Raw genomic sequence first — 23,806 nt, 5'->3', positions numbered from 1 at the left:
GAATGAGTGAGACAGGAAGTGCTGACTTCCTGGTGAGCAGCCTGCATTTCCTAAATGGTATTGGTGATGAGGGTGAGTGAGAGGTGACTTCTCTGAGGCTGCTCCTGGACCCTGTCCCTGATCCCGATTCTCCCAGGGTGGGGCAGTGATGGGGGCAGCCTCCGCCTGGCGCACGGGAAGAGGACCTTGCTTCTTCAGCTGCTGGAAGCCTGGGAGAGGGAGGGCTGGAACCCTCGTGGAGGGGGGTGGGGGGGGGCATGTGGGACTTTTGGATGAAAGTGTGGATTTGAAGGCAGATACTCCTGGATCTTAACCTCAGCACCAGCTCTGCAGAGCTGTGGATGGATGGCTTTCCCCTTCGGAGCCTGTAAAATGGGAGTTTGGGTGTAGATGTTCACTTTGATTCTTGCTCGGAGCTCCTGGAAGTCACCCATGAGTGATGCTCTTTCCTTTGTACTTGATACGCTCTGTTTTCTTTCTTTCCCATTGTCTTCAGATGTTCATTGGATATATACAATATTTGCACTTGATAGAGGTTGTGTCCAGTAATAGGTTACTGTTTAGAAATACGCTCCCTGCCCTTCCCCCCACCCAAGTGTCACTCTGGCTTATTACTGTGAACTCAGTCCCTTTCCATTAATTATGCTGGGACAAGCCAAGAAGTGCCGTTTCTACCTCATTTCCCTAATTACAGCTTACAAAATTGTGCTGTCTTTTTAACTGCCCATACTGGCCTACAGAATTTGAGTGGTGAGGATGATCCCAAACTGATATTTTTTTGCAAACTCACTTTGTCCCAGGCACTGTGCTGAGTGCTCTCCCTTCTATTAATTAAAGGCTCGCCTCATCCCTGGGGCGGGTATTATAATCACCCCATTTAGCAGATAGGACTCGGTCTAAGAAGGTCATAGAGATGGCGAATGAGGAGCCCAGATCAAACATCACGCGATCGTACTGCTAAAGCCCATGCTCTTAACTGTGAAATTAAACTGCTTGCCATTAGTCTTTCGTCCATCTGTACATCCCTATATCCCTCTATCCATCCACCTGTTACTTTTTGCTTTTATGGTGATGTGTTATGAGTAAAGTATTTTTTAAAATTCATAGCACTGGAAGGTACATGTGCCAAGCCTTTGTTTAAGGGGTCTTTATGCTCATCCGACTTTCTGTGATGCTTTACAGAGTTTGCATTTCCTGTTCCTTTATTACGTCTTCCTTTTGCAAACTCATACTGGACCCTTTTCCCCAGACGTAGTGGATTGAACCTGTTGAATGTGCTGGTATTTGAGGCATCTGTTAATTGTTGACTCGTTTATCTCTGAGGCCTATAATCTTCTTTAGAAACGCCATGAGGAGCTTGAAACAAACAACACCTCAGAAAACCTTGGGGCACCAGCCTCTGCTCCCTTAAGGTGAGGAATGACACGTGGGAGGGCCACTTGGGGGTCTGCTGTGGGGCTGGTGGGAGGTGCTGTCCTCACCAGAGAGACCTGATAAAGGGCCAAAGGGAGGGAGAGGTTCAGATAATGGGGGCAGGTATAGCCGGAATTAAAATCATTGGCTGCTGACTTTAAATAGGCAGATGTCCTAGAAAATCTTAAATGTGTGTCCAAGTTGGGGCCAGGGAGAGGGAAGGGCAGGGATGAAAGTAAGTGAGGGAGGCGATGGAGTCTGCCCTCCACTTTGCCCAGCAAGAATTTGGGATTGGGTGGGGAGGGGTACAGGTCCTCCAGGGTGTAGGTGACAGCTGGGGACAGCATGGCCAGAGACAGTACCATTCCTTGGCACTCAGCATTTTCCAGACTTTCCCAAAAGCCTGTTTATAACTTGAGCCAAGATTCATCACCAGCTGCCTTTAACTTTCCTTTCCCCTTCTGAGACTTGAGGGGGTTCTGCTATTGGGTGGTGCTAAAGAGGCAGGGACCCCACTTTCCACACAGGACAGGGCGTGCTCTCCCACATGGGCTCAGTCGGCCGCCTGGCAAGTGGGAAGCTCTCCCTGTAGCATCCTGTGCTGGTATGCAAGCATGGCCTGGTAAAGCGACACAGGGCCCTGAAGTAAGGAGAGGGTACCTGGAGCTGGGAGAAACTTCTGGAGCCTACACAGGTGCAGGAAGCCAGCTCTGGGGAACCTCACGACACAGCATTAAAGGCTCCTCTGCTTCTCATGATTTAGGAAGGTTGAGATTGATTTATATATAGTACAGATTCTGCCCAAGAGTCTATATATAGGGTTTGTCATTGTGTGTGTATGTATGTACGTGCATGAATGTGTATATATACACACACACATACATAGTTTTCTTCTTGAAACTTTTTTATTCAAATGCACATACTGTGTCTATTACCCTATCTGTTCATCCTGTTGAAGTACCTCACATTCAAAGCGTGGCCTGGGGACCAGCAGCATTGCCTTACCTTGGAAACTTGTTAGAAATGCAGAATCTTGGGCCTTCCATAGACCTGCTGCATCAGAATCTGCATTTTAGCAAGAGCTCTGGGTGATTTACATGCACATTAAATCCTGGGAAGCCCTGCCCTAGAGGGATGTCTTCTCCTCCGCATTTGTTAGCCGAGGCACCATATGCCACGGGTGGAATAAAGAGAAATGACCCTGTGGGGTCACTGTAGAAGGAAAGAAGCATGCCCTCTCAGTAGTGGTAAAGAGACCTTTTGCTGTTGCCCATTCACAGATGACACAGTCTTGAGTGGAACACGAAGAGGAAAACTTAACCAAGCCCATGCTGCTGCTGTGGCCACCAACAGATAGTTACAGTACTCGGCCAGCAGGCTGGTGAGGTTCTGTAGGTAGGTTTGTTTTAGGGCAGCAGGGTTTTGAGGGAGATTTTGGCCCCCAGAGGACGTTTGGCAGTGCCTGGTCCTTCCATCTACGAGGAGAGAAGGTAGTGCTTCTGGCAAGTAAGAGGGCAGAGGCCAGGGATGCTGCTTAACAGCCTGCGGGTGCCCGGCAAAGGATGATCTGGCTTAAAATGTCACTAGCGCTAGCACTGAGAAACCTTTCTGTTTTAGAGGAGGGAGTTACCTATAAGAAGTCCAAAATCTGTCCATTATCCATGACTCATTTTAAAGAAGTATTTAAAACATGCCAAACACTCGGAACTAATAAATGTTAACTCCTTTTTTTTTTTTTTTTTTTCTTCAGGAGATAAAACATTACAGATGCTTTTACAAGGACAGTTTCAAAGCCCCATTCCCTGCTTCCCTCGAGGCAACCACTGTCTTGAAAGTGGGTTGTTTCATGCTGCTGTGTGTGTTTATACTTTGATCACACACACGAGTGTCCATGAAACAGTATATCGAATTGCACGGGCCCCTCTGTAATGGCGTGCTTCTCTATTTGTAGGTCGAAGGCTGTTTTTCCAGAAGTTTGAGCAAAGGCGTGAGCAGAACTGCCTGTCAGTGAACACGTTTCCATTTTTTAAAGTAATTTACATTTTCCTTACGTGGCGGTCCATGATTTTAAGAAAAGATGTTCGGTGTTTTAAATCAGGCTGGGGGAAGAAAACCGGAAGTAATGGTGGCATTTCTCCCATGCAGACTCTGTGGTGGCCCAGGGTCTCTTACACTCTTTGGGAGTGATGATGGGGGCGCAGTCCCCGGCCCCACCTGCCCACACCCTCCCTTCTCCCTGGGTGGCACCTCGCAGCCCCTGCTCCCAGCTTCCCAGGAAGACATTTCCTCCATCTCTGCATCATTTTTCAGCGCTGGCCAGTTTCTATGGCAACCGTGAGATTGAAAGATGAGCAGGGAGCGGGAGGCGAGGCTCGAGTGAGACCTCGGGGTGGTTGTGTGTGTCCGTGACGTCACCGTCCTCTCGTCTGGATAGGACGATTCCGGATACTCCCATTCAGGGCTGCTGGCTGCCGCTGCTTTATTAGCAGACCTGCCCCGGGGCCCCAGGAGCTCTGCAAATCGCCTCCCTTCCCTCCTGTCCTCATCCCACCAGAATTTTTCTCCTGGCTGCCCCTTCTCTGTGTGTTGGCTTCGGACTGTCATTAAGAATGCACAGCTTCATTCTGCTGTGTTTCAGGATGCTCTTCTGCCCGGTGTTCTGGAAGGGCAGGGAGGCATGGCAGCGTTTTACTTGATGTTGATGGCGCTGTGAAGTCTGTTCTCTCCTCTGCAAGAATACTGACTATGCAGAAATTTATTGAAGCGGATTATTATGAACTAGACTGGTATTATGAAGAATGCTCGGACGGTAATTATGGCCCCCTCAAAACAGAGCAGGGATGTGTAGGGGTATTGTTTCCCTCTGGGGTGGGGTGTTGGTCCTGAAACCTTTCCCAGGGAGAGAGGCGGGAGGGGGGGCAATAGAACCAGCACCACCGCAGGCGTTCATGGCCCTGACAGTTTTCAAAGCTTGATGGAGGAGATGGCAGGTGGCAGGGCTCACTGAGATCCCTCTGTGGTCAGTCGGTCTTTGCTCAGGAGGGCAGATGGTGTTGGTGTGCAGGGCTTGTGAGCATTATACTTCTCTTGGATTGAATTCTCTTGGGGGTGAGGCGCGAGTGTGGTGGTGGTGCACGCGCGCGTGTGTGTGCAAGGGGAGATGTGTTCTGACCTCTGTGCTGTTGTCGGGGCTGGGGAGTGGTGTATTCAGGAGGTGGCTCTCTGGACTGTCGGTGGCAGGCCTGGAAGAATCCTCCCTTTCCTGAGCCCAGACCTGGGGGCTGTGGCGAGGCCGGAGAAAAGGCAGAAGCAGCTTCCCACCCAGCAGGCAATTCCAATGAATTTTGCTTGTAGGATCCCACGGAGATGGGGGTGGGGAGACATTGGGAGGGGCAGGGAGAGACTGTCTCCTTCTGTCACAGGGCTCAGTTTGTGCAGGGAGGGTGTGGCACATTCCAGAGGAGACTGGGTGGAGTTTGTGTGGCTGGACAGGCCTCAGGAGGTTCCGGATACATGGCAAATAGCACTGAGCTGCATTCTCAGAGAGGCCACAGGAGAGGCACCTTAGGCTCCTGTGGTGTTGGGCCCCAGAATTGGGTATGGGCACAGTTGATCTGTCTTACTTAATTTCTTCTTCAAAATGACCCTCAAATCACATGTCTTCTACACACACACACACACACACAGGACACAATATATACAGTTTGAGGGTCTGTTCCCTAGTGTTCCCAGCCCCACATGAACCATTAATAGGTAAGGTAACTGTTTTTTAATTGATTCGGGAGTTTCAGACTGCTCTAAGACCATGACCACATTTGATTAACCTGAATGATGTGGCAGGCTGGGAGCTGGCCTCATTAGTAAGCAGAAGAGCTACATAATTGTCTCTTATCTGCTAATTTCTGCCTTGGCAAGGGCTATGGGAGAGGGACCTAGAGGCTTTCTTGGAGAGGGTGGGTGGATAGTAAATGTGCTGAGAAAGTTCCCCAGTTGAGCCCCACCGTCCCCCCACCCCCCCCAGCATTATGTGAAGACAGTGTCATGTTGAGTCCGTGTGTTTTTAAATATCCTGAGTAATGGTGGTGGTGGGCAGCTCCGAGGGTCTTTGGGGGAAAAGATGATTAAATCCTTTTTTTCCCATGGATATATTACTCTTGAAGCAAGTTCCCAACTCCAAAAGGCAATGACAGGGATGCTTCTTTTCAGAACCGTCAGTGAACTCTCGTAGTTTCCTTGGTGATTTGTGACTCACTGAGCCCTCCCTAACTTTTTAAAGTGTGGATCTCAGTGGATCACTGGAATGGGAGCGTCGGTTCCAGCAGAGCGCCTGTCCCAGACCACGGATGAGTCGGGTGTGGCCATGGCTCCCACGGATCCATCGTGGAAGCCAAGCGGGGGAGGGAGGTTTCTTCCTGTCTTGACCCAGTTGCTACGCTGTCCAGCTCTCTTTACGCCTTCGTCCTTGGGAATAAAGCCAGTTACTCGTGGTGGTCATTTTGAGGAGTGAGAGGAGGCCGGCTCTTATCTGGGTGTCTGTCAGAAGGATTTTCTTACCCGGCCATTTCTCAGTTGAGTCTTTTGGCCCAGAGGCAGCCAGATCGCTCTTCTTCCAACAGAAAAGGAAAATGGAAGGAAAGGCTGCTGATCTGTTCAAGGGTAGATCGGTGTTGATTGCGGTTACTTTCTAAATGTGTGTTGGGCAAAATACTTGCCTTTACCCTCCATTCCAGTGGGGATGCAAGGGAGAAGGCCACTGGGACAGAATTTACTGGGACAATTGCCATTTTCATAATCCCATTTTTAAAAATAGTTAGCAAAACAGGGAATAAAAGGGACAGAAACCCAGAAATCACCTCGTTTAGGAAATCCAGGGGGTTGGGATTTCGAGTAGATGCCAATTTTGTAGTTAACTTGTTGACTCATTTCTAACTAGTTGGGTTCCTGGTCTCTGCAGGCTAGTCTGGAAATACAATTTGCCTTTGCTTATATATGCGTCTTTAAGCTTGCAAATTGAAATAGCCCCTTTATCTCCCAGTCCTGACCGCCCAGGTAGGAGTAGACACACAGCATCGCTTTGTCTCTCTTGTCATTTGAATCTTTAATGAGGGAAACTTCTAGGGAACTTTCCATACTAATAATAAGAGATGAGTCAAATGTTTTGAAGAAGATGCAAAATCATCATTTATGTCAGACTTCCTGACTTGCACTTCAATTGCAGGGTTAGCACTAAAAAGTAATATTTATATGGGTGGGAATATGGATTGCAAGACAATTAGGACCCCTCTTTCAAAATTGGAATCAAGAAATAGCTTGATTCTCTTTCGTCTCTGAGGTTCAGGAGAGCTTTCTTCAGTGCTGAATGACCGTGCCCTTCCCCTTCATCAGTTTTAGTTCTGGAATTTTAACACACCATCTTCCTCCCCGCCTCCCCCAACCAGACCGCATCACGGGAAGACCCCAAGGGTATATAACAAGAGGCATGGGGCAGGGGCTTGGAATGATAAGAAGCTGGAGGGGTTGATTGCCCAGTATCTTCAAGTAAGTTTTAGAGACTTCAAACAGCCAGCTCTCAACAAAGTGTAGCTTGGCCTTCGCAGAATTTACACAGATACACCCAGTGCCTACAGCTTAAGCCACAGTGTCAAACGATGTCATGGTGGCTACATTGGATGTGTCCCCCCTCTGAAGCCTGGCATACTATGAAAATCACCTATTTACTTATTAAAAAACTTTTTTTTTCTTTTTAAATTTTATTTTAGAAAGAGAGCACACAAGGAGAGTAGGGGCAGAGGGAGAGAGAGAGATCTCAAGCAGGCTCCATGCACAGCACAGAGCCTGACATGGGGCTTGATCTCACAACCCTGGGATCATGACGTGAACTGAAATCAAGTCGGATGCTCAACCAGCTGAGCCATCCAGGCTCCCCTTCTCCTCCTCCTCCTCCTCCTCCTTCTTTTTTTTAATTTCCTTTTTTTTTTTTTTTTTTTTTTAATTAGAGCGAGAGCAGGGGAGAGGGGTAGAGGGAGAGAGAGTCTCAAGAAGGCTCCATGCCCAGTGAGGAGCCCAACATGGGGTTCGATCCCGCAACCCTGGGATCATGATACCCATTTATTTATTTATTAAAAAAAATTTTTTAACATTTATTTATTTTTGAGACAGAGAGAGACAGAGCATGAATGGGGGAAGGGCAGAGAGAGAGAGGGAGACACAGAATCGGAAGCAGGCTCCAGGCTCTGAGCCATCAGCCCAGAGCCCGACGCGGGGCTCGAACTCATGGACCGCGAGATCGTGGCCTGAGCTGAAGTCGGACACTTAACCGACTGAGCCACCCAGGTGCCCCGATACCCATTTATTTAAAAGGAAGATTCTCAGATTTACTCCAGACCCAGAGAGGTCCTGAGAAATCTGAATTTTTAACACATGCTTTAGGTGGTTCTTTACATCGGGTGTGTGGGAAGCTGTGCCAATGTCAGTGGAGACCATCTGCAGACATAGGGGTCTGGGAAAGAATTCTTTAGGTCTGTCACAGAATCTTATGTTGTTTCTTGGCTATACTGGTCACTTACGATTTTAAAAACTGTGAGACCCAGGGTGGCTGGGTGGTCCAATCAGTTGTGTGTCTAACTCTTGATTTTGACTCAGGTCATGATCCCAGGGTGGTGGGATCGAGTCCTGCATCGGGCTTCATGCTCAGCAGGGAGCCTGCTGAAGATTCTAAAAAACAAAATAAAAAAACTCCTGAGGCCTGTTTCATATTTTAAAAGGCTTGGGTTCAAGTGTTTGTCCTTAAGTTAAAGAGTGTACTTTTGTAATGACTCTAGAAGTAGGTAGAACACCACACAGTGCACGGGCATGGAGTTTCTGCTTGAGGCCTGTTTTGCGCCCCGTATGGCTATGTGGTTTGGGCACATCCTGGGACCTCTGTGAGCCCGTCAACCCAGATGGCCCATCTGGCAAGTGGGGACAGCTACACTGACCAGAGCCATTGTGAAGAGTACAAGGAGCGTGAATAAAGGACAGTTGGCCCTTGAACATCCTAGAGGTTTGGGATGCCGACCCCCTCCCTGCCGCACGATAAAAAAAAAATCTGCGTAGAACTTTTGGCTCCTCCAAAACTTAACTACTAGAATAGCCTACCGTTGACTGGTAGCTTTATCAATAACATAAACAGTCGATTAAGGTGTTCTTACAATACAGTAAGCTGGAGAAAAGAAAAGGTTATTAAGAAAATCATTAGAGAAAATAGATTCACAATACTGTATTGTATTTATCGAGAAGAAAATCCACGTATAAGTGGACCCATGCAGTTCAAAATCATGTTGTGCAAGGGTCAACCGTAAAAGCTTTTGTAAACAGTGATGTACTGGGCCAGTGCTTAATTTTATTTTCTCAGAGATCGTGTAGTTAGTTCTTTCTACAAATCCCTTTCATGGGGCACCTGTGTAGCTCAGTCGGTTGAGCGTCCGACTTGGGCTCAGGTCACGATCTCTCAGTCTGTGAGTTTAAGCCCTACGTTGGGCTCTGTGCCTACAGCTCAGAGCCTGGAGCCTGCTTCGGATTCTTTCTCCCTCTTCCTCTGTCCCTCCCTCACTCACGCACACTCACTGTGTCTCAAAGATAAACATAAAAAAATTTACAAAAAAAAAAAAAAATCCCTTTCAGAAGGTGAGTGGCATTTGGAACAAGGGTGTAGTATCTTGACCACCCGTTTCTTGCTGCACTTTCTTTGTGACTGTACATCCTCTCTCCTCACTGAGCAGCATTACAGATGTGAATGTCCGGGCAGGAGGGGGTCTCGCTCATGCTGATCTCATCATGGGGAAACCAGTGGATGGCTGAGGAAGCCTTTCTCTGGGCTTCTTACTCCATAGTGAAAAGTCCGTGGCAATCCACGGGGGCGGTCACATGTGCTGTACTGCTTGGCTTCATTGCAGTGACCTCTAAAATGCCCCTCTAAGGTAGGGGTGGCCATTTTGGGAGTAAAGTTTTGCTGGAGATATTTTAAGCATTAACTGAAAAGCTGTTACTAGGGGTGGGGGTGGGGGGGGGGTGCCTGGGTGGCCAAGTCGGTTAAGCATCCACCTCTCAGTTTCAGCTTGGGTCATGATCTCACAGTTTATGAGCTGTCATGGCAGAGCCTGCTTGGGATATTCTCTCTCTCTCTCTCTCTCTCTCTCTCTCTCTCTCTCTGCCCTTCCCTCACTCACGAGGTCTCTGTCCCTCTCAAAACAAATAAGTAAAAAAAAAAAAAAAAAGACTTGGTTTTTGATGAGTTTCTAATGTTCCTGCACTCTGTGTCATACGATGCAAACAGGCCTCTGTGTTTTCATCTCGTGTTTATCGCAGGATGCACCTTTGACAGTGCAGGACGGCTCTTCCCTTTCCAAACAACACCCTTGTGAATGGCTCTTAAAGCGACTTGGGGGGAAAAAAAGAATTAAGAGTAAATGCATAACGTAACTGTCAGCTCTTCTCACTGGCTTGAGTAAAGTAGCGGTAATGTCCTTCCCAAGAAGTAGATGCAAGCCCAGAGCCCATGTTTCTCTTACTTATTTTTTTTAATGGCATAAGCGAGGTCCTTGGAGAAGGATCGTCGGTAACCGGCACCCTTAGCCAGGGCCGAGAAATGGAGGGAGGAGGTGCATGGAGCACAGAGAGAAGTCTGCGCTGTGGGTGGCCCTCGGAAGAGGACAAGGACACTCACGGCAAGAGAGTGCCGTGGGGTCAGGCGGGCAGGGGGCTGCAGGGGAGGCACAGGCTATGGAGGCCAGGAAGCGTACAGCCCGCGTCTCGAGACGAAGGGGCACCCTCTGGAGGGCTGGTGCCCAGTAGGACTTGTTGTGACAATGGCAACATTGTGCGGTGCTGTCCAGGATGGTAGCCACTGGCCACGTGTGGCCCTGGAGCACTGGAAACGTGGCTAGCATGACTGAATCTTGAATTTTATTTAATTTTAATCAATTTAAATGTAAATGTAAACAGCGCCAGTGACTTGTGGCCCGTCTCAGGCATGGTGAAGCTTCAGGACAGTGACTTCTGTGATGGTATGTTGAGTAGATCTGAAGAGGGACACTCACAGAAGGATGCCCCTCCACCCTGCAAGAGGGGACACCCTCCACTTACAGCCTTCCTGTCCCGTGTGCCCAGGGAAGGTCCAGAACTCAGTCCCTGCCGCCCTGCCCGGGGCCCCAGTGTGTGCTCCTTGCCTCTGGGACGGCAGCACCCTTGCTACGTGACTCTTCCTGGGGCTGAGCGCCTGTAGCTTCACATCCAGAGGTCCAGGGTCTCCCACTTGGCACAGGGATTCCTGGGCTTTCTTGCTTTGGCTTTTGGAGAGATTACTGTGTCAGAGAAGATGCTCTTGGGCCCTTGTCTGCCTTTAACCTTGAAATGAATGCAGATGTGGATGAGGTTTGAGAATTCCTTCACATCCCTGCAGGGTGGGGAGGGAGGAGAGATTTGGGGTGGGGGGCGGGGAATATCCTGAAGGACTAAACCCAGGCATATGAGGTGACATGAAGAGTCTAGGATGGTTTTGTGTTCAAAATGCCGTGTCCTAAATGTTTACTATGTAATATGTGTAGACTTGGGCTTCATTTGTTAAAGGTAGCCTAGATTTGAGTTAAAAGCTGACTATAAGCAACTTGGTTATGAGTCATCACTGAGAGTATTTTCAACTACATGAAATCAGCTTTTGTTTTCATTTACACACACCGTGGCCCAGCACAGTATCCTACACGTCTTATAGTCGGCCTTATATTTGCTGAATGAATAATGCTCCCTCTGTCCCTCCCTCCCTTGCCAGGGTTTCAGACTCACCGTCGTTTGAATTGAATCAGGCCCAATTTGATGCCATTTATTGAGATTAAGTGGCATTTTTTTTTTCCTGAGCATGTATCCTCATAAACGTTGTGCTGAAAGCTAATGCAGATTTTCAAAATGCGATTTTAAACTCCCTGCCACTGAATTTCTGCTAAGCCTCCTTTTTACAAAGAACACATTTTTGGTGTTATAAAATGTAGTAATCATTTTCAGGTTCCAAAATATTAACCAGACAATGCATATGTCTCTAGGGTTTCATTTTTAAATAGCACTTTTGTTATATTATGATTTTCTATTTCAGGCACTCGTGTGGTCTTAAATTCGTTTTTATGGAGGTAGCGATTCAATGCAGCAGACATTTTTAGCTTACCAAAACAGGATCTTCAGCCTTAAGGATCCAAAGATGAATGAGACCTAGGGCCTGAGCCTGTGCAGAGAATTCTTTATAATGGTCTTGCCTCTGCTGAAAGCCTCCCTCTTGGTTACCTGGGGGAGGTGAATCGGAGGGAGGTGGAATAGGTCTCCCAATGTGGCTTTTAGGAGCCGGGAGACCTGCCACAGTGTAGCCAGGAGGCAGCTGAAGCCCAGAAATCACAGAATGTGCCGTACTTCTTAGATGCCAGCGCTCAGGGCCACCTTCCAGTGGGTTTGATGGAGGGACCTGCCATTTTCACTGTTAAAGGCAAAATTAAGCAGTACAGAGGAATTGGTATTGAGACACACAATTAAACTGGATTCTTCTTCCAGGCAATGTTGTAAGCTATTAGGCTTTAGATTATTTTCCCCTTTATCCCAGCAATTAGAATTTACGGATTTGACGGTGAACACGCAGATTTAGGATGAGAGTGGGGGTTATCAAATGCAGATTTAAAAAGAGCAGATGCAATGTATTATTACCAAAGAAAGATTGAATTAATCTTAAAACAGGTAATGGTTCCTGCCATGTGGTTTTTTTTTTGTTTGTTTGTTTTTTGTTGTTTTTTTTTTTTTCCTTCTGCTAGAAATGAGAATGATCACTTCCTTTCCCATTCAGCACTGTGTCAGGCTGTTGTCAAAGTCCGCTGGGTCTCAGCTTCTGGAGCGTGCCCACCGAAAACCTCCCATCTGAGGGCATTGTGCAGTTATTTACCAGGGCAGCTCTTCTTCTAGGGTCCCACCTGTAGACAGGTGCACCTGCTTAAGGCTTTCTTGGTATCACCCTGTGCAGTTGCTACGAAACTTCCAGGGAGCTACCATTTCCTCACTGCTTCCTGGGGGAGGAGAAGTGGGGAGGGGCGTCTGGAGGTGGAGAGCTTGCCTGAGGTCCTCCACCTGCCTGCCCACCTCCCCCTCTGAATCCATGGCACCTGGCACGGTCGCCCTGGGGCAGGCAGGGCATTCCAGTTCTGGCAGGCGCTTCTCCCTCTCCTGCCCCCACCCTGTCCCTCCTCTCTGCTCCTGGGAACCACCCCCTTCCGGGTCTGTCTTGGGTGACGCTGGGCCAATGGCCCTGTGTACACCCTCCACTCTAGCTCAGCCAGGGCACGTCCTCGGCCCCGTCCAGGGCCCAGCGTGTGCCCCAGGGGCCCGGGCTCCAATGGCTCCTCTGGGCAGACGGCTGGGAGCTCCCCCAAGAACAGCCCCTTAGGGCAATGTTTTGGCTTTGGGGTGACTTCAGCAATGTCCCTGAGAGACGCGGGAAGGGAAGAAGAGTGTTTTGAGTACGACTACCAAGATGAAGAGAGGAAGCCCACCAGCAAGCGGCACGAAAGCCTGGACCTCTTGGAAGAGGGTAAATTCGTACTTTGTTCAAACTGACCCTTTCCCTGTTAGCGTCTAAGTACGCCTGGCTGTTTCACTGATCTCACAGCACTCTTTTATTTCCCTATTGAGGTATAACTTCAAGCACACAGATCTTACGTCGGTGGATGGCTTGTGATGACCCCCTTGTAAAACCGCATGTCGTATGTCTGGCACCCTGGGAATAGCCCCTTGTGCCCCAGGAGGGAGACCATTGTCCTGAGTTCTATGACCTGAGATTTATTTTGCTCCTTTGTTCTTGATCTACACAGATGGAATCAAACAGGGTGCATTATTTTGACTGGTTCCTGTTGCTTGACTGATTCATACATGTTGTTGCAAATATCAGTTAGTTGTCTTTTTGCTGTGTGTGTGTGTGTGTGTGTATGTGTGTGTATGTGTGTGTGTGTGTGTGTGTGTGTGTGTGTGTGTGGCATTCCAGTACTCTGCTTTAAGAGTTTTTGTTGTTTTCTTGTGACTGAACAGGTTTTGGTAAATTAGCAAGAGACTGAGTCATTATTATTTAAAAAAATTTTTTTTTTAAACATTTGTTTATTTTTGAGAGAGAGACAGAGTACGAGTTGGGGAGGGGCAGAGAGAGAGGGAGACACAGAATCCAAAGCAGACTCCAGGCTCTGAGCTATCAGCACAGAGCCCAACACAGGGCTCGAACTCACAAACAGTAAGATCATGAGTGACCTGAGCCGAAGTCGGAGGCTCAACCGACTAAGCCACCCAGGCGCCCTGAGACTGAGTCATTATTAAATAAAGTATGTTTTTGTGCTGGTGTTGCTTATCTTTAAAAAGTCATTAATCACTGATTTGAGACAGGGATTTTTTTTTTTTTTTTAATTTAGGATTCTTTCAAATGGAAAAGTACAAGGCTGACTTCGAAGTCACCTGGGGACCCACCTTCGGCCTCTGTTAGAGGGACACTGCTTCTGGAGAAGTGAGGGTGTTAGTTCAATGAGAGGCCCAGATGCTCAGTGGCAGTTTCCTAGTTGGGCTTTTGGGGCTTTTGCCCGCAGTGCAGAGAAAGGGATTTTGGGGGTGCAGCAGAATGTTTAAACAGTGACTGCATGTATGTTCTTTAGGTCTTGAGGAAAAACAGTCTGAATACCTTTACAAAGTTCTGCTCTGAAATGGTTTATCTTCATGTCTCAACATAACTTTTATTTTAAAAGTTATTTATAGGGGCGCCTGGGTGGCTCAGTCTGTTGAGCGTCCAGCTTCAGCTCAGGTCATGATCTCGCAGTTGATGAGTTCAAGCGCCGTGTCGGGCTCTGTGCTGACAGCTCAGAGCCTGGAGCCTGCTTCCGATTCTGTGTCTCCCTTTCTCTGCCTCTCCCCTGTTCATGCTCTGTCTCTCTGTGTCTCAAGAACAAAGATAAACATTAAAAAAAATTTTTTTAAGTTATTTATAATTGGCCTTATCAGAAGTGTTTTCGTTTGAGAAAAACGTTCTGTCCTAAAAACAGTAACATTTTACCACAGGACAGTTAAAAGCATTAAATTGGAGAAAGCCAGGGAAGGGAAGAGCTGGCAGAGAGATGGGGGTCTCCAAGCTGAGGCCTCAAACCCCGCCTGGCCCTTTCACGAAGGAGATGGTGTAGGAATGGCCGGCCGATGGGGACTGTGCGTTAGTCAGGTTCCTGCAAGTACTCAAGGGAAAGGCATCCACCTGCTCTCATAGAGCTAGGGCCAGCCCAGGTTTCCCTGGATCAGCTGATGTCCCTTCCAGCCCCTGTGTCCCCACATCACCTGGGAGCCTGTTGGAAATGCAGACGCTCAGGCCCCAGACCCACCGAGTCAAAACCCACCTTTTAACGAGATCTTCAGGGGATTCCTGTGCATATGAAAATATGAGATGGGCAGTTGGCCATAAGCAGAGTGAGATGAGTTTAGAAACCAGTCACAGAACCATATGATTCTAAATTAAAGGCTATACAAGATTCTGGAACAGTGTCTTAGAGCCTAGTCAAGAGAAGAAAACATTTTGTGTTGTATATATTTCATCTGTCCATATTTTTAACTTTAAGAAAAAAACTGGGAGCCAGATGATGGTGATGAGAGCCAGTGTTTATTGTGCTCTTACTACGTGCTAGGCACTGTTCTGAGTACTTCATGTGGATTTGTGCATTTAATCCTTCAAACAGCCAGATCAGAGGTTAAGTGCTATTATCATTTCCATTTCACAGGCTTGTAAGAGGAAACTTAAGTTAACTTGTCCAGAGTCACAAAGCTAGTAAGTGGTTTGAGCCTATGTAGAACAACTCAAGGGCCCCCTGCTCTTAAATCACCATGCTAGCAGTTCTCAAAGTGGGGCCCCCCCACCCAGTAGCACCAGCATCACCCAGGATTGTGTTAGAAATGCACATTCTGGGGCCCTGTCCCAGACCTGCTGAGCCAGGCTCTCTGGGGTGGGGCCCAGCAGACTGGGTTTTAACGTGCCCTCTGGCTGATTCCAATGCACATTGTCCCCTGCTGGTCTACATTTCAGAGATAACCGTGGGTGTTGGTTGGCCACCCCGTGTTGGTTGGCCACCCCCTCGGGAGTTTCCCAGGCGTAATCTGAAACCTCCTTGGGCAGGGAGAGGTGAAGGAGGAGGCCGGCCACTCCAGCTCGGTAGGTGGCAGTTCAGTAAGCAGAGGGAACCCACGTACGGACGAGGCTTGTCCTGGGCCCTGGGCGGGCAGCAGCAAGACAGTGGATCTGTGCAGCCACCTGCCAAACCTTAGAAGTTTGTTTAGAAAGAGGCCCTAACTGGGTGTGGCCATGTTGGCCGCTCAGGTGTTCGCAGCCCATCGCCATCTCAAGGCTGTGTCCTTGGAGCAGCCTCTGGGAGCGGGAAAGGCGAGCAGAACCCACATTCCAAGGAGGGTATGGGGAGGCTCCAAGTGGCCAACCCCCGCTCACAGGTCAACTGGAGGTCGCATCTTTTTGTTGACATCCCCCAACACAGGGTCCCTACTCAATGATCTCATTTGAGAGGGGCACTGCTTTGTATTTGGCATCTTAGGATAGACTTACATTCTCTTTTGTTTTTTCCCTTCCCATCGCCTTCCTTTCTTCAATAAAATGTTTAGCTGTCCTGTAAGGGGGCAGGGGGTGACGTGTTCATAGTAATTTTAGGACAGTAAGCTCAAAAGAAAGACACTTTATAGCCAGTGTGCTCAGTTTTCTTCGTCAGAGAAAATTCATGAGACTGGCTGCCGGCCTGAAGGAAGTCTGGAGCATAGGTTGGAGGATAGAGGTTTGTTTTGGAAGATTTGGTTTCTGTGGCCAGTCCTGTGTCCCAGAGCAAGCCCGGCGCTGGGCAGGACCCTGCTTTTCTCCGACATTGTCTTGAGTTCATGGGCCAGCAAGTCCCGTGTATGGAAGAGACATGCTCTTGAATAATGAAATTATGTGCAGGATGTGGACGTGACTGCGTTCCCTGGATTCTGAGCTGGTTTAGGTGCTTTTCTTCCCTGTTGACTGATCTCAAAGAGGTGATTTTGGCTGGCCACTGAAGGACAGAATCAGTATTTGGGTTGCTCTGATAGCTGTGAATACACAAGACATGTGTTTTCTCCCAGTCACCTTGTGGGGGTGATGGGTACTTTGTAATGTCACCCTCTCACCTTCAAAGCAGCCTTTGCAATAAGTGCTATTCCCATTTGCAGTCAGAGTGACTGAGGCTCGGCTCGGCTGTCCCTGTCCAGAATTCCCCCGCCGTCACCCTGCCTGGGGTCTACCTTCCACTGCACCCAGGCACGAGGTGCTGATGGAGTCGAAGGCCCCTTCTGGCCGTTCTAACCCACGAAGTGGGTGCTCACAGGGAGGCGGGGCTCCCAGGAGAAGCAGCTGTGAGAGGCTGTTTGGCTCTTACCATCCTCAGGGAGACAAAGTGTCTGGGCTCTGTGTCTTCTGGCCACTGAGAACTGGCACAGACACAGACACAGAACTGACCTCAAGCAGCTTCGTCCCATGTGGTGGTCTTGGAGCAGGGCCCTGCTTGTTTGCCCCAGCCCCCTCTGCTCCGTGTGAGATCAGGCAGGAAGCCGGTCTCGGTGCTGCTGGGAGTGAAGGGCACTGGCACCAGCATCAGGAGGACACTGACGAAGATGAACTTCTGTGGTCACTTCCTTGTGGTTTGCTGTGTGGCAGATTCCCACCGCTTTCTCAAGGGCATGCCTCGGGAAGCCTGATCTCATGAGTTTTCCTCACCCGGACACTCCTGAGGCTGTTACCCGGCTGCAAGATTCCCTCCCCGATTCCTGGCAGGCAGCAGGGTTCGGAAAGAGCACATGGAATTCTCTGGGGGTTACCGAGTGCTCTCGTAGCAGGTTTTGGTTTTCTGAGCCTGCAGGCTGCAGGAGAGCAAGTGTCCTGTCCTCAGAGGTGGCTCCTGGTGGCCAGGGTGTGAGTGGCCACGTCGGTCTTTTGCACAAAGAGCCATTTTCAGGTGATGAGCACTAACCAGAAATTATCATCTGGAAAAGCAGAGGTGGAGAAAACACCAGTTGGCAGTGGGAACCTAGAACTTGGTGGAGAGCCTGGGGCCCGTGTGACTGTGCATAGCTGCACCCTGCTGGGTCATTCAAGTTCTTCGGCTGGGCCCAAGGTGAAGCCTGAGAGGCAGCACAGACAGCGGATTCCTCCAGTTTGAGGAGGAAATCGTGGGCTGCTGGCGGAGGGCCAGGCTGCGTGGAGAATGGCTGGGGCGGGGAGGCGGGGGAGGTGTGTGATGTCTGCCCTGGAGAAGGAGCTGTCAGGGTCCCGCCTTGTGTGTGTGTGTGTGTGTGTGTGTGTGTGTGTGTGTGTGTGTTGACACGGTGTGGCCAGCAGCACATGAGGGCGCTATGCAGGACTCTCTCCTGTAGGGTTACCATCAGGAGGGAGGTGACCTGGCTTATCAGTCCTGACCTCAGCACTGTGTGCTCGTGGTGTTGATTACCTTGGTCTCCAGCCTGGGGTTTGGTTGTTGGTATCCATGGCTACCCCACGCGGGCCTCCAGTGATGTCAGTTGCTCAGGGTGGTTCTCTTACTGGAGTGCAGGTACCCGCATAGCCCCAGGGCTGGCCACAGGCAAGGTTCACCCAGAGCCTTTGTTATTTTGGGGTCCTCTTGCTGCTCTGCCCACTTCTGGCACCTGCCCCCTGCCCCCTTGCCGCCCCGTCTTGTATCCGAACTCCCAACAGCATCTCTCACTTGGCCCTTCCTGCTTGCTCCTCTGTATTATGCTAATTTATGTATGCATCTTACCAGCTCAGCTTGAGAGTGGGAGTCATGTATTTACTCAGGAGACAGTGGCTAAGAGTGCCAACTTGGGGGTCAGACTGATCAGGCCCTCCCATAATAGCCCTGTGACCTTGGGCAATGTGGACGGCCGACAGTAATACTTTTCTCCTAGGATGAATGCAAACACTGAAGGAGATGATAGCCATCCCACACTTGGCAGAGTGCCAGCACGTGGTGAGCAGTCATAATTGGCGATCACCAAGCAAGCCCTCTTTAGATATCCTGATCACGAACGCCCACCATAGATCAACACTGAGTGTTCCGGTCTAGGGCGGGGTGGCTGTTTATGGCCTCTAATAGACCAGGCCCAAGTCCTTGGTTATGTCCTTGGATAAGCCACTTGGCCTCTCCCTGTCTGGTGTGTTAAATGTGGCTCATACTGGTGTCATGGAGCTGTTCTTGGTTTTAAGTAAATAATGTTTGTAAAATGACCAGGGTGGCGGCTGGCATGACATATATACTCAAGACTCCTTTCCTTTCTCCTTCCCTGCCTCTTCAGTAACCTGCCACGGTGCTCTGCTCTCAGCTCACCTCGGAAGGGGACGTAAGCCAATAATATAGTCACACTAAAATTTCAGTTAATGATGCTGGTGAGCAGTTAAATGTCGCCACAGCTGTACGATCAGGTCTCTGCTCTTGGCAGTGCTGTCCCTCTCCCACCTCCCAGTGCGCAGACCGGGCGCCACGTGGGCGCAGGCAGTGGCCGAACCGACTGCTGTTGTAGTGGGCTGGCCTCTGCCACCACACTGTCCCGGAGGCCGCCTCAGTGGCCGCCGTGGCAAACCAGCACCTGTTCACCCAGGTGTCCGTTTGCTTCCGGCTGGAGACCACAGCTACTTACCAGTTGATGCCTTTCCCTTGAACACAGCTTCTTTCTTAGCAATCTCCCACCTCGTCATCGCTTTGTGTTACTTTAGACTTGAGATGGCCCTTTTCCAGATGGCTTCTTCCCTCCACCCCACAAAAGCTGGGAGGAAAAGGGAGGTGACTCTCTGGGACATTTGCTTATTTGGGGGTGATAAGCTCTACACCAGGGTTTCATGTTTTCACCTCTCTCTGGGGTGTCGGTTAGACGTGAGCCTTTCTTTCCCAAGACTGGTCTGTGAGAATACAAAATCTTCCTTTTCTTTGAGTACCAATTATGTGTTGGGCCCAAATAAGACTCTGCTGCCTTCATGTGCCTTACATAACCCAGGTAGGCGGGGGCATGGGACTTTTGTAAGAATTACATGTGGGGCGCCTGGGTGGCCCAGTTGGTTAAGTGTCCGACTTCGGCTCAGGTCATGATCTCATAGTCTGTGAGTTCAAGCCCTGTGTTGGGCTCTTGTGCTGACAGCTCAGAGCCTGGAGTCTGCTTCGGATTCTGTCTCCTCTCCCTGCCCGTACCCCACTCGCACTCTGTCTCTTTCTCTCTCAAAACTAAATAAGCATTAAAAAAAAACAAAGAATAACATTCATTATGGCTCTAGCCATTTTTGATCGGTGGGTCCTCACCCTGTTCTTCCACACCCTCTACAAGGGCTGCGTCAAAATAGTTCTTTTTTAAACCAAATAAAGTGTGTCTTCTGGGTCGTAGTGGTTAACCCACTTGGGCTGTTGGGCTGATTGTGAAGGTGGATATTGAAGGACAACAGCTAACCCCGGGCTGAGGCTGTCCTTTGGGAAAAGGATGGATGTGTCATGCCTGGGAGGAGACTCCAGAGTCACTCTTTTCAAAAACCGGAGAGAGGCGGCTGTACTATCTGAGCACATTTTAGTGACGGTTCTCTAACTGAAAATAACCTAGTCTCTGTGGGGTGCACTGGTACGTTTGTGTGCCTTTTATCAGGGCTCATTCCGAAGTGGGTGATCGCTCCTCCTGAACAGTTTTGCGGTCTGAGAACCCCGCTGTGGTCTGAGGAAAGCTCAGTCAGGGATCGAGATAGCAAGACAGTGCCTCTGCAATGCCATGTCATGGGGCAGCGGTTGGGGTACAGTAAATGTAGCCCCCGAATGCTTGTTTGACTGTCGTTCGCTAACTTAAAGCCTTGAGGTACCACCTGCTGCCATAAAATTCAGCTCTTTTAACTGGACAGTGTAGTGACTTTTAGTGAATTCTGAGTTGTACAACTGTCACCATAGTTTAGTTTTATTTATTTAGTCTTTTAGAGAGCGAGGGGGAGAGAGTGCACATGCATGCTGTAGCGAGGGACGGAGAGAGAGAGAGAGAGAGAGAGAGAGAGAGAGAGAGAGAGAGAGAGTCAGTCTTAAGCAGGCTCCATGCTTAGTGTGGAGCCCAACGCAGGGCTCTATCCCACGACCCTGGGATCATGACCTGAGCCAGAATCAAGAGTCGGACACTCAACTGACTGAGCCACCCAGGTGTCCCCACCACAGTTCAGTTTTAGAACATTTGTATCCCCTCCCTGTGTGAGCTCCCTCACCCCTGTTCACAGCTAATCCCATCCCCACTCCCAGCCCCCAGCAGCCACTTACCTGCTCTCTAATCGGCCCGTATCGGGTACTGAATAGGAATGGGATCCTACAGAGTATGGTCTTTTGTGCCTGGCCGCTTCTGAGCATCAAGTTTTTGAGGTTCCTCCACGTTGCAGCGTGTATCAGTGCTTATTTATTCATTTAGAGAAAGTTTCTTTATTTATTTAGAGAGGGAGGTGTTAGTGTGCGAGAGAGGGGGAGAGAGAGAATCCCAAGCGGGCTCTGAACCGGCAGTGCGAAGCCTGACGCGGAGCTCGATGCGACGCACGATGAAATCATGACCTGAGCTGAAATCGGGAGTCAGACCCTGAACCAGTTGAGCCACCCAGGCACCCCCATGCTTCGTTCCTTTTTACAGACTGCACACACATACCGCATCTCGTGTATCCGTTCACCAGTAGAGAGTCATTTGTGTGTTTCCACGTTCTGGCTTATAACGGGGAATGCTGCTGCGAACATTTGTGTACAAGTTTTGGGTGGACATAGGTTTTTATTTCTCTTGGGTAGAGGCCTAGGGGAATTTTTTTTTTTAATTTTTTTTTTTTTTTTTTGAGAGAGAGTGAGAGAGTGCAGGCAGGGAAGGGGCAGAGAGAGAGGAAGACATAGAATCCGAAGCAGGCTGCAGGCTCTGAGCTGTCAGCACAGAGCCCAGCGTGGGGCTCGAATTCACGGACTGTGAGGTCGTGACCTGAGCTGGAAGTCGGAGGCTTAATCGACTGAGCCACCCAGGCGCCCTGAGGCCCAGGGGACGGTTAAAGTCTGTGACCTCAGGCAAGTCCTGTGACTTTCAGAGCCTGAGTTTCGCTGCCAGAAAGTTCGGAGATCCATGCCTCTCGCCCACCCGCCCTGTGTCTGGCCGCGACACGCGGGGATTGCGGCCCTGCGGCTGAGTCAGAACAGCCATTCAGAGATGCCCCCCTCGTCGGAATGCTTTGCCAAGCCGCCCCGTCTGGATGACTGCTAGCCATCTTCCATGGGAAATCTTCCCAGCAGGAAGACGGGCGTTGGGGAGGAGCAGAAACTCCCCAGATGGAGGAGCAGGAGAGGGACCGTCCCTGCAGAAGGAAACGGGCACACCTGGAACCAAGCCAGACATCCGAGAGTGGTGTCATAGGGCTGAGCCGTGATGGAGAATGGGCATGGGGGCGGCGAGGAGCCGGTATGGATGGTCCCTGGATGATTTATGTATCGAGGCTGCTGCTTGTGGGCAGTGGCAGAGCTGGTGAGGGTTTTTAAGTGGAGCATTGACAAATCAAATTCTAAAGCATGTAGACAAAGCTTTAAATAAAGGACGTTTATTCTGTAATGCCTGGAAACTTAGCAGCGGTGGTGACTCATTTAGAATTTCATGGGGATCTTTTCAGCTTTGGCTTTCAGGTTCTGAACCTCCCACCCCTTGCCAGGGGCAGGGCAGACAGTAACTAGGTATTAGGTTTACTTCCTGGAGGATCAGGGGCCAAATGTAGGGATGCTTTTTCAACTGACGGCTGCTGTTACCGGTCAGAGAGAGAGAGAGAGGGGGATAATCCACCGCTTTGTGGACCATGCTTTTCTCTGATACTTGAGTGCCAGCTCCTGTCTCCACTGGGCGTATCGAAAGTTTATTCAATATTGTATGGTTGTTATAATAAATATTACAGAAAATAAAATTTACTTAAAAAAAAAAAAGCTAGTGCTAAGGTACAGAAGATAAAAGGAGAAATTACCGGGAAGGGGACTAGAATCGGGTTCTAAAAAAAAGTTTGAAAAAGTGTTCTAGTTAATTAAAGAAATGACCTGTGAATAAGCTAGAACACATGGCCAAACTACCCAAAGGTGCAAATGTAATGGGCAGTCGTGAATATCTTCCCTCCTTTCATGGATGTTGGCTACTTGGTCTTAGTGTTACAAGGGAGCAGTGTCCCCTGAGGTCTTGGGATACACACACACTTATGTGTATATAGGTGTATAATTTTATATATGTGTGCATTTATGTGTGTGTACACCCTCACACATATTTGTATGTGTGCAAAATATTCATTCACTTATTTGCTCCATACGTATGTAAAACTGACATAGGAGAAATGTTCTCAAAATTAGGTTAAGAAATGATGAGAGCAGGGGCGCCCGGGTGGCTCAGTCAGTTAAGCGTCCAACTTCTGTTCTGGTCACCATCTTGCGGTTTGTGAGTTCGAGCCCCACGTCAGGCTCTGTGCTCACAGCTCAGAGCCTGGAGCCTGCTTCGGATTCTGTGTCTCCCTCTCTGTCTGCCTCTCCCCTGCTCATGCTTTCTCTCTCTCTCTCTCTCTCTCTCTCTCTCTCTCTCTCTCAAAAATAAGTAAAAGGTAAAAAAAAAAAAAATTAAGAAAAATGATGAGAGCTAACGGTTGACATAACTTTAGGGGAACCATTTCACCAAAATGCAGCACATAAATGGGAAGTGAGGGCTGCTGACAAGAGTTTCTCCGAGAAGTCTGATAAGGCCAAAATGTCAAGGGGGGCTTGTCAAGCCTGTTAATGTGACGAGAAGACACAGGTTCACAGGTTGTGTGCTGGGACCTTCTTGCCCTCCACCTCATCAGTCAGGCCTCCTGAGTTGTGCCTCTGGCTCCCTGCTCTGGCCGCCCTACTGCCTGCACAGCCTCTGCCCTCTTCTCCCGCTCCTGCCCCAGGGCTCCTTCAGATGGCCACTTCCGATCTGTCCCTGGAGAACTGCCCCCCCCCCCCCCCCAGTCCCCGGCCCCATTGTTTTCTTCCCTGTGGGGATTTCTCTTGGGCCTCAGGTCTTTACCCCCACGCCTCTCACTTGGCTGCGTCTCCTTGGCATTAGGCAAGGACTCATTTCTATTCAGGGCCTGCTCTCTGTGGATACTGGGGATTTCTTGGCTGAAGATGGCTGCCAGCATTTATCCTCAAAATCGTTTTGGGCACGGTTTAATTTGCATCAAGTTTGCATTCCTGATTTTCAGCCAGAGCACCCCGCCTCCCTTCTGATCTGCACCTTCAGTTAGCTGACAACCCAGTTCGGGCCTCCCTGTCTCTGCTCAGCCGGC

At 49.4% G+C, this 23,806-nt stretch overlaps 1 protein-coding gene across 11 annotated transcripts in view; it reads left to right on the top strand.

The window, feature by feature from the left end:
• TRAK1 (trafficking kinesin protein 1) overlaps positions 1–23,806 on the top strand; it is a 124,035-nt gene that overhangs the window by 49,451 nt on the left and 50,778 nt on the right. Inside the window, exons 1-2 of one of the 11 annotated variants that reach the window (XM_019810882.3) lie at positions 3,831–4,222; positions 12,893–13,006. The exons of 7 other annotated variants lie outside the window; for them this stretch is intronic. In XM_019810882.3, the coding sequence (XP_019666441.2) occupies positions 4,159–4,222; positions 12,893–13,006 (178 nt within the window). In that variant the 5' untranslated portion in view covers positions 3,831–4,158. Of the gene's footprint in view, positions 1–3,830; positions 4,223–12,892; positions 13,007–23,806 lie in introns of those variants that run through there. 3 more of the 11 variants (XM_019810885.3, XM_011286252.4, XM_023260682.2) reach the window with 3 other exon arrangements.

The sequence above is a fragment of the Felis catus genome, chromosome C2 (genome assembly GCF_018350175.1).
Source record: "Felis catus isolate Fca126 chromosome C2, F.catus_Fca126_mat1.0, whole genome shotgun sequence".
Lineage (NCBI taxonomy): Eukaryota > Metazoa > Chordata > Mammalia > Carnivora > Felidae > Felis > Felis catus.
The sequence above is the reverse complement of the archived record's forward strand: the minus strand, read 5'-3'. Positions and strand labels throughout refer to the sequence as shown.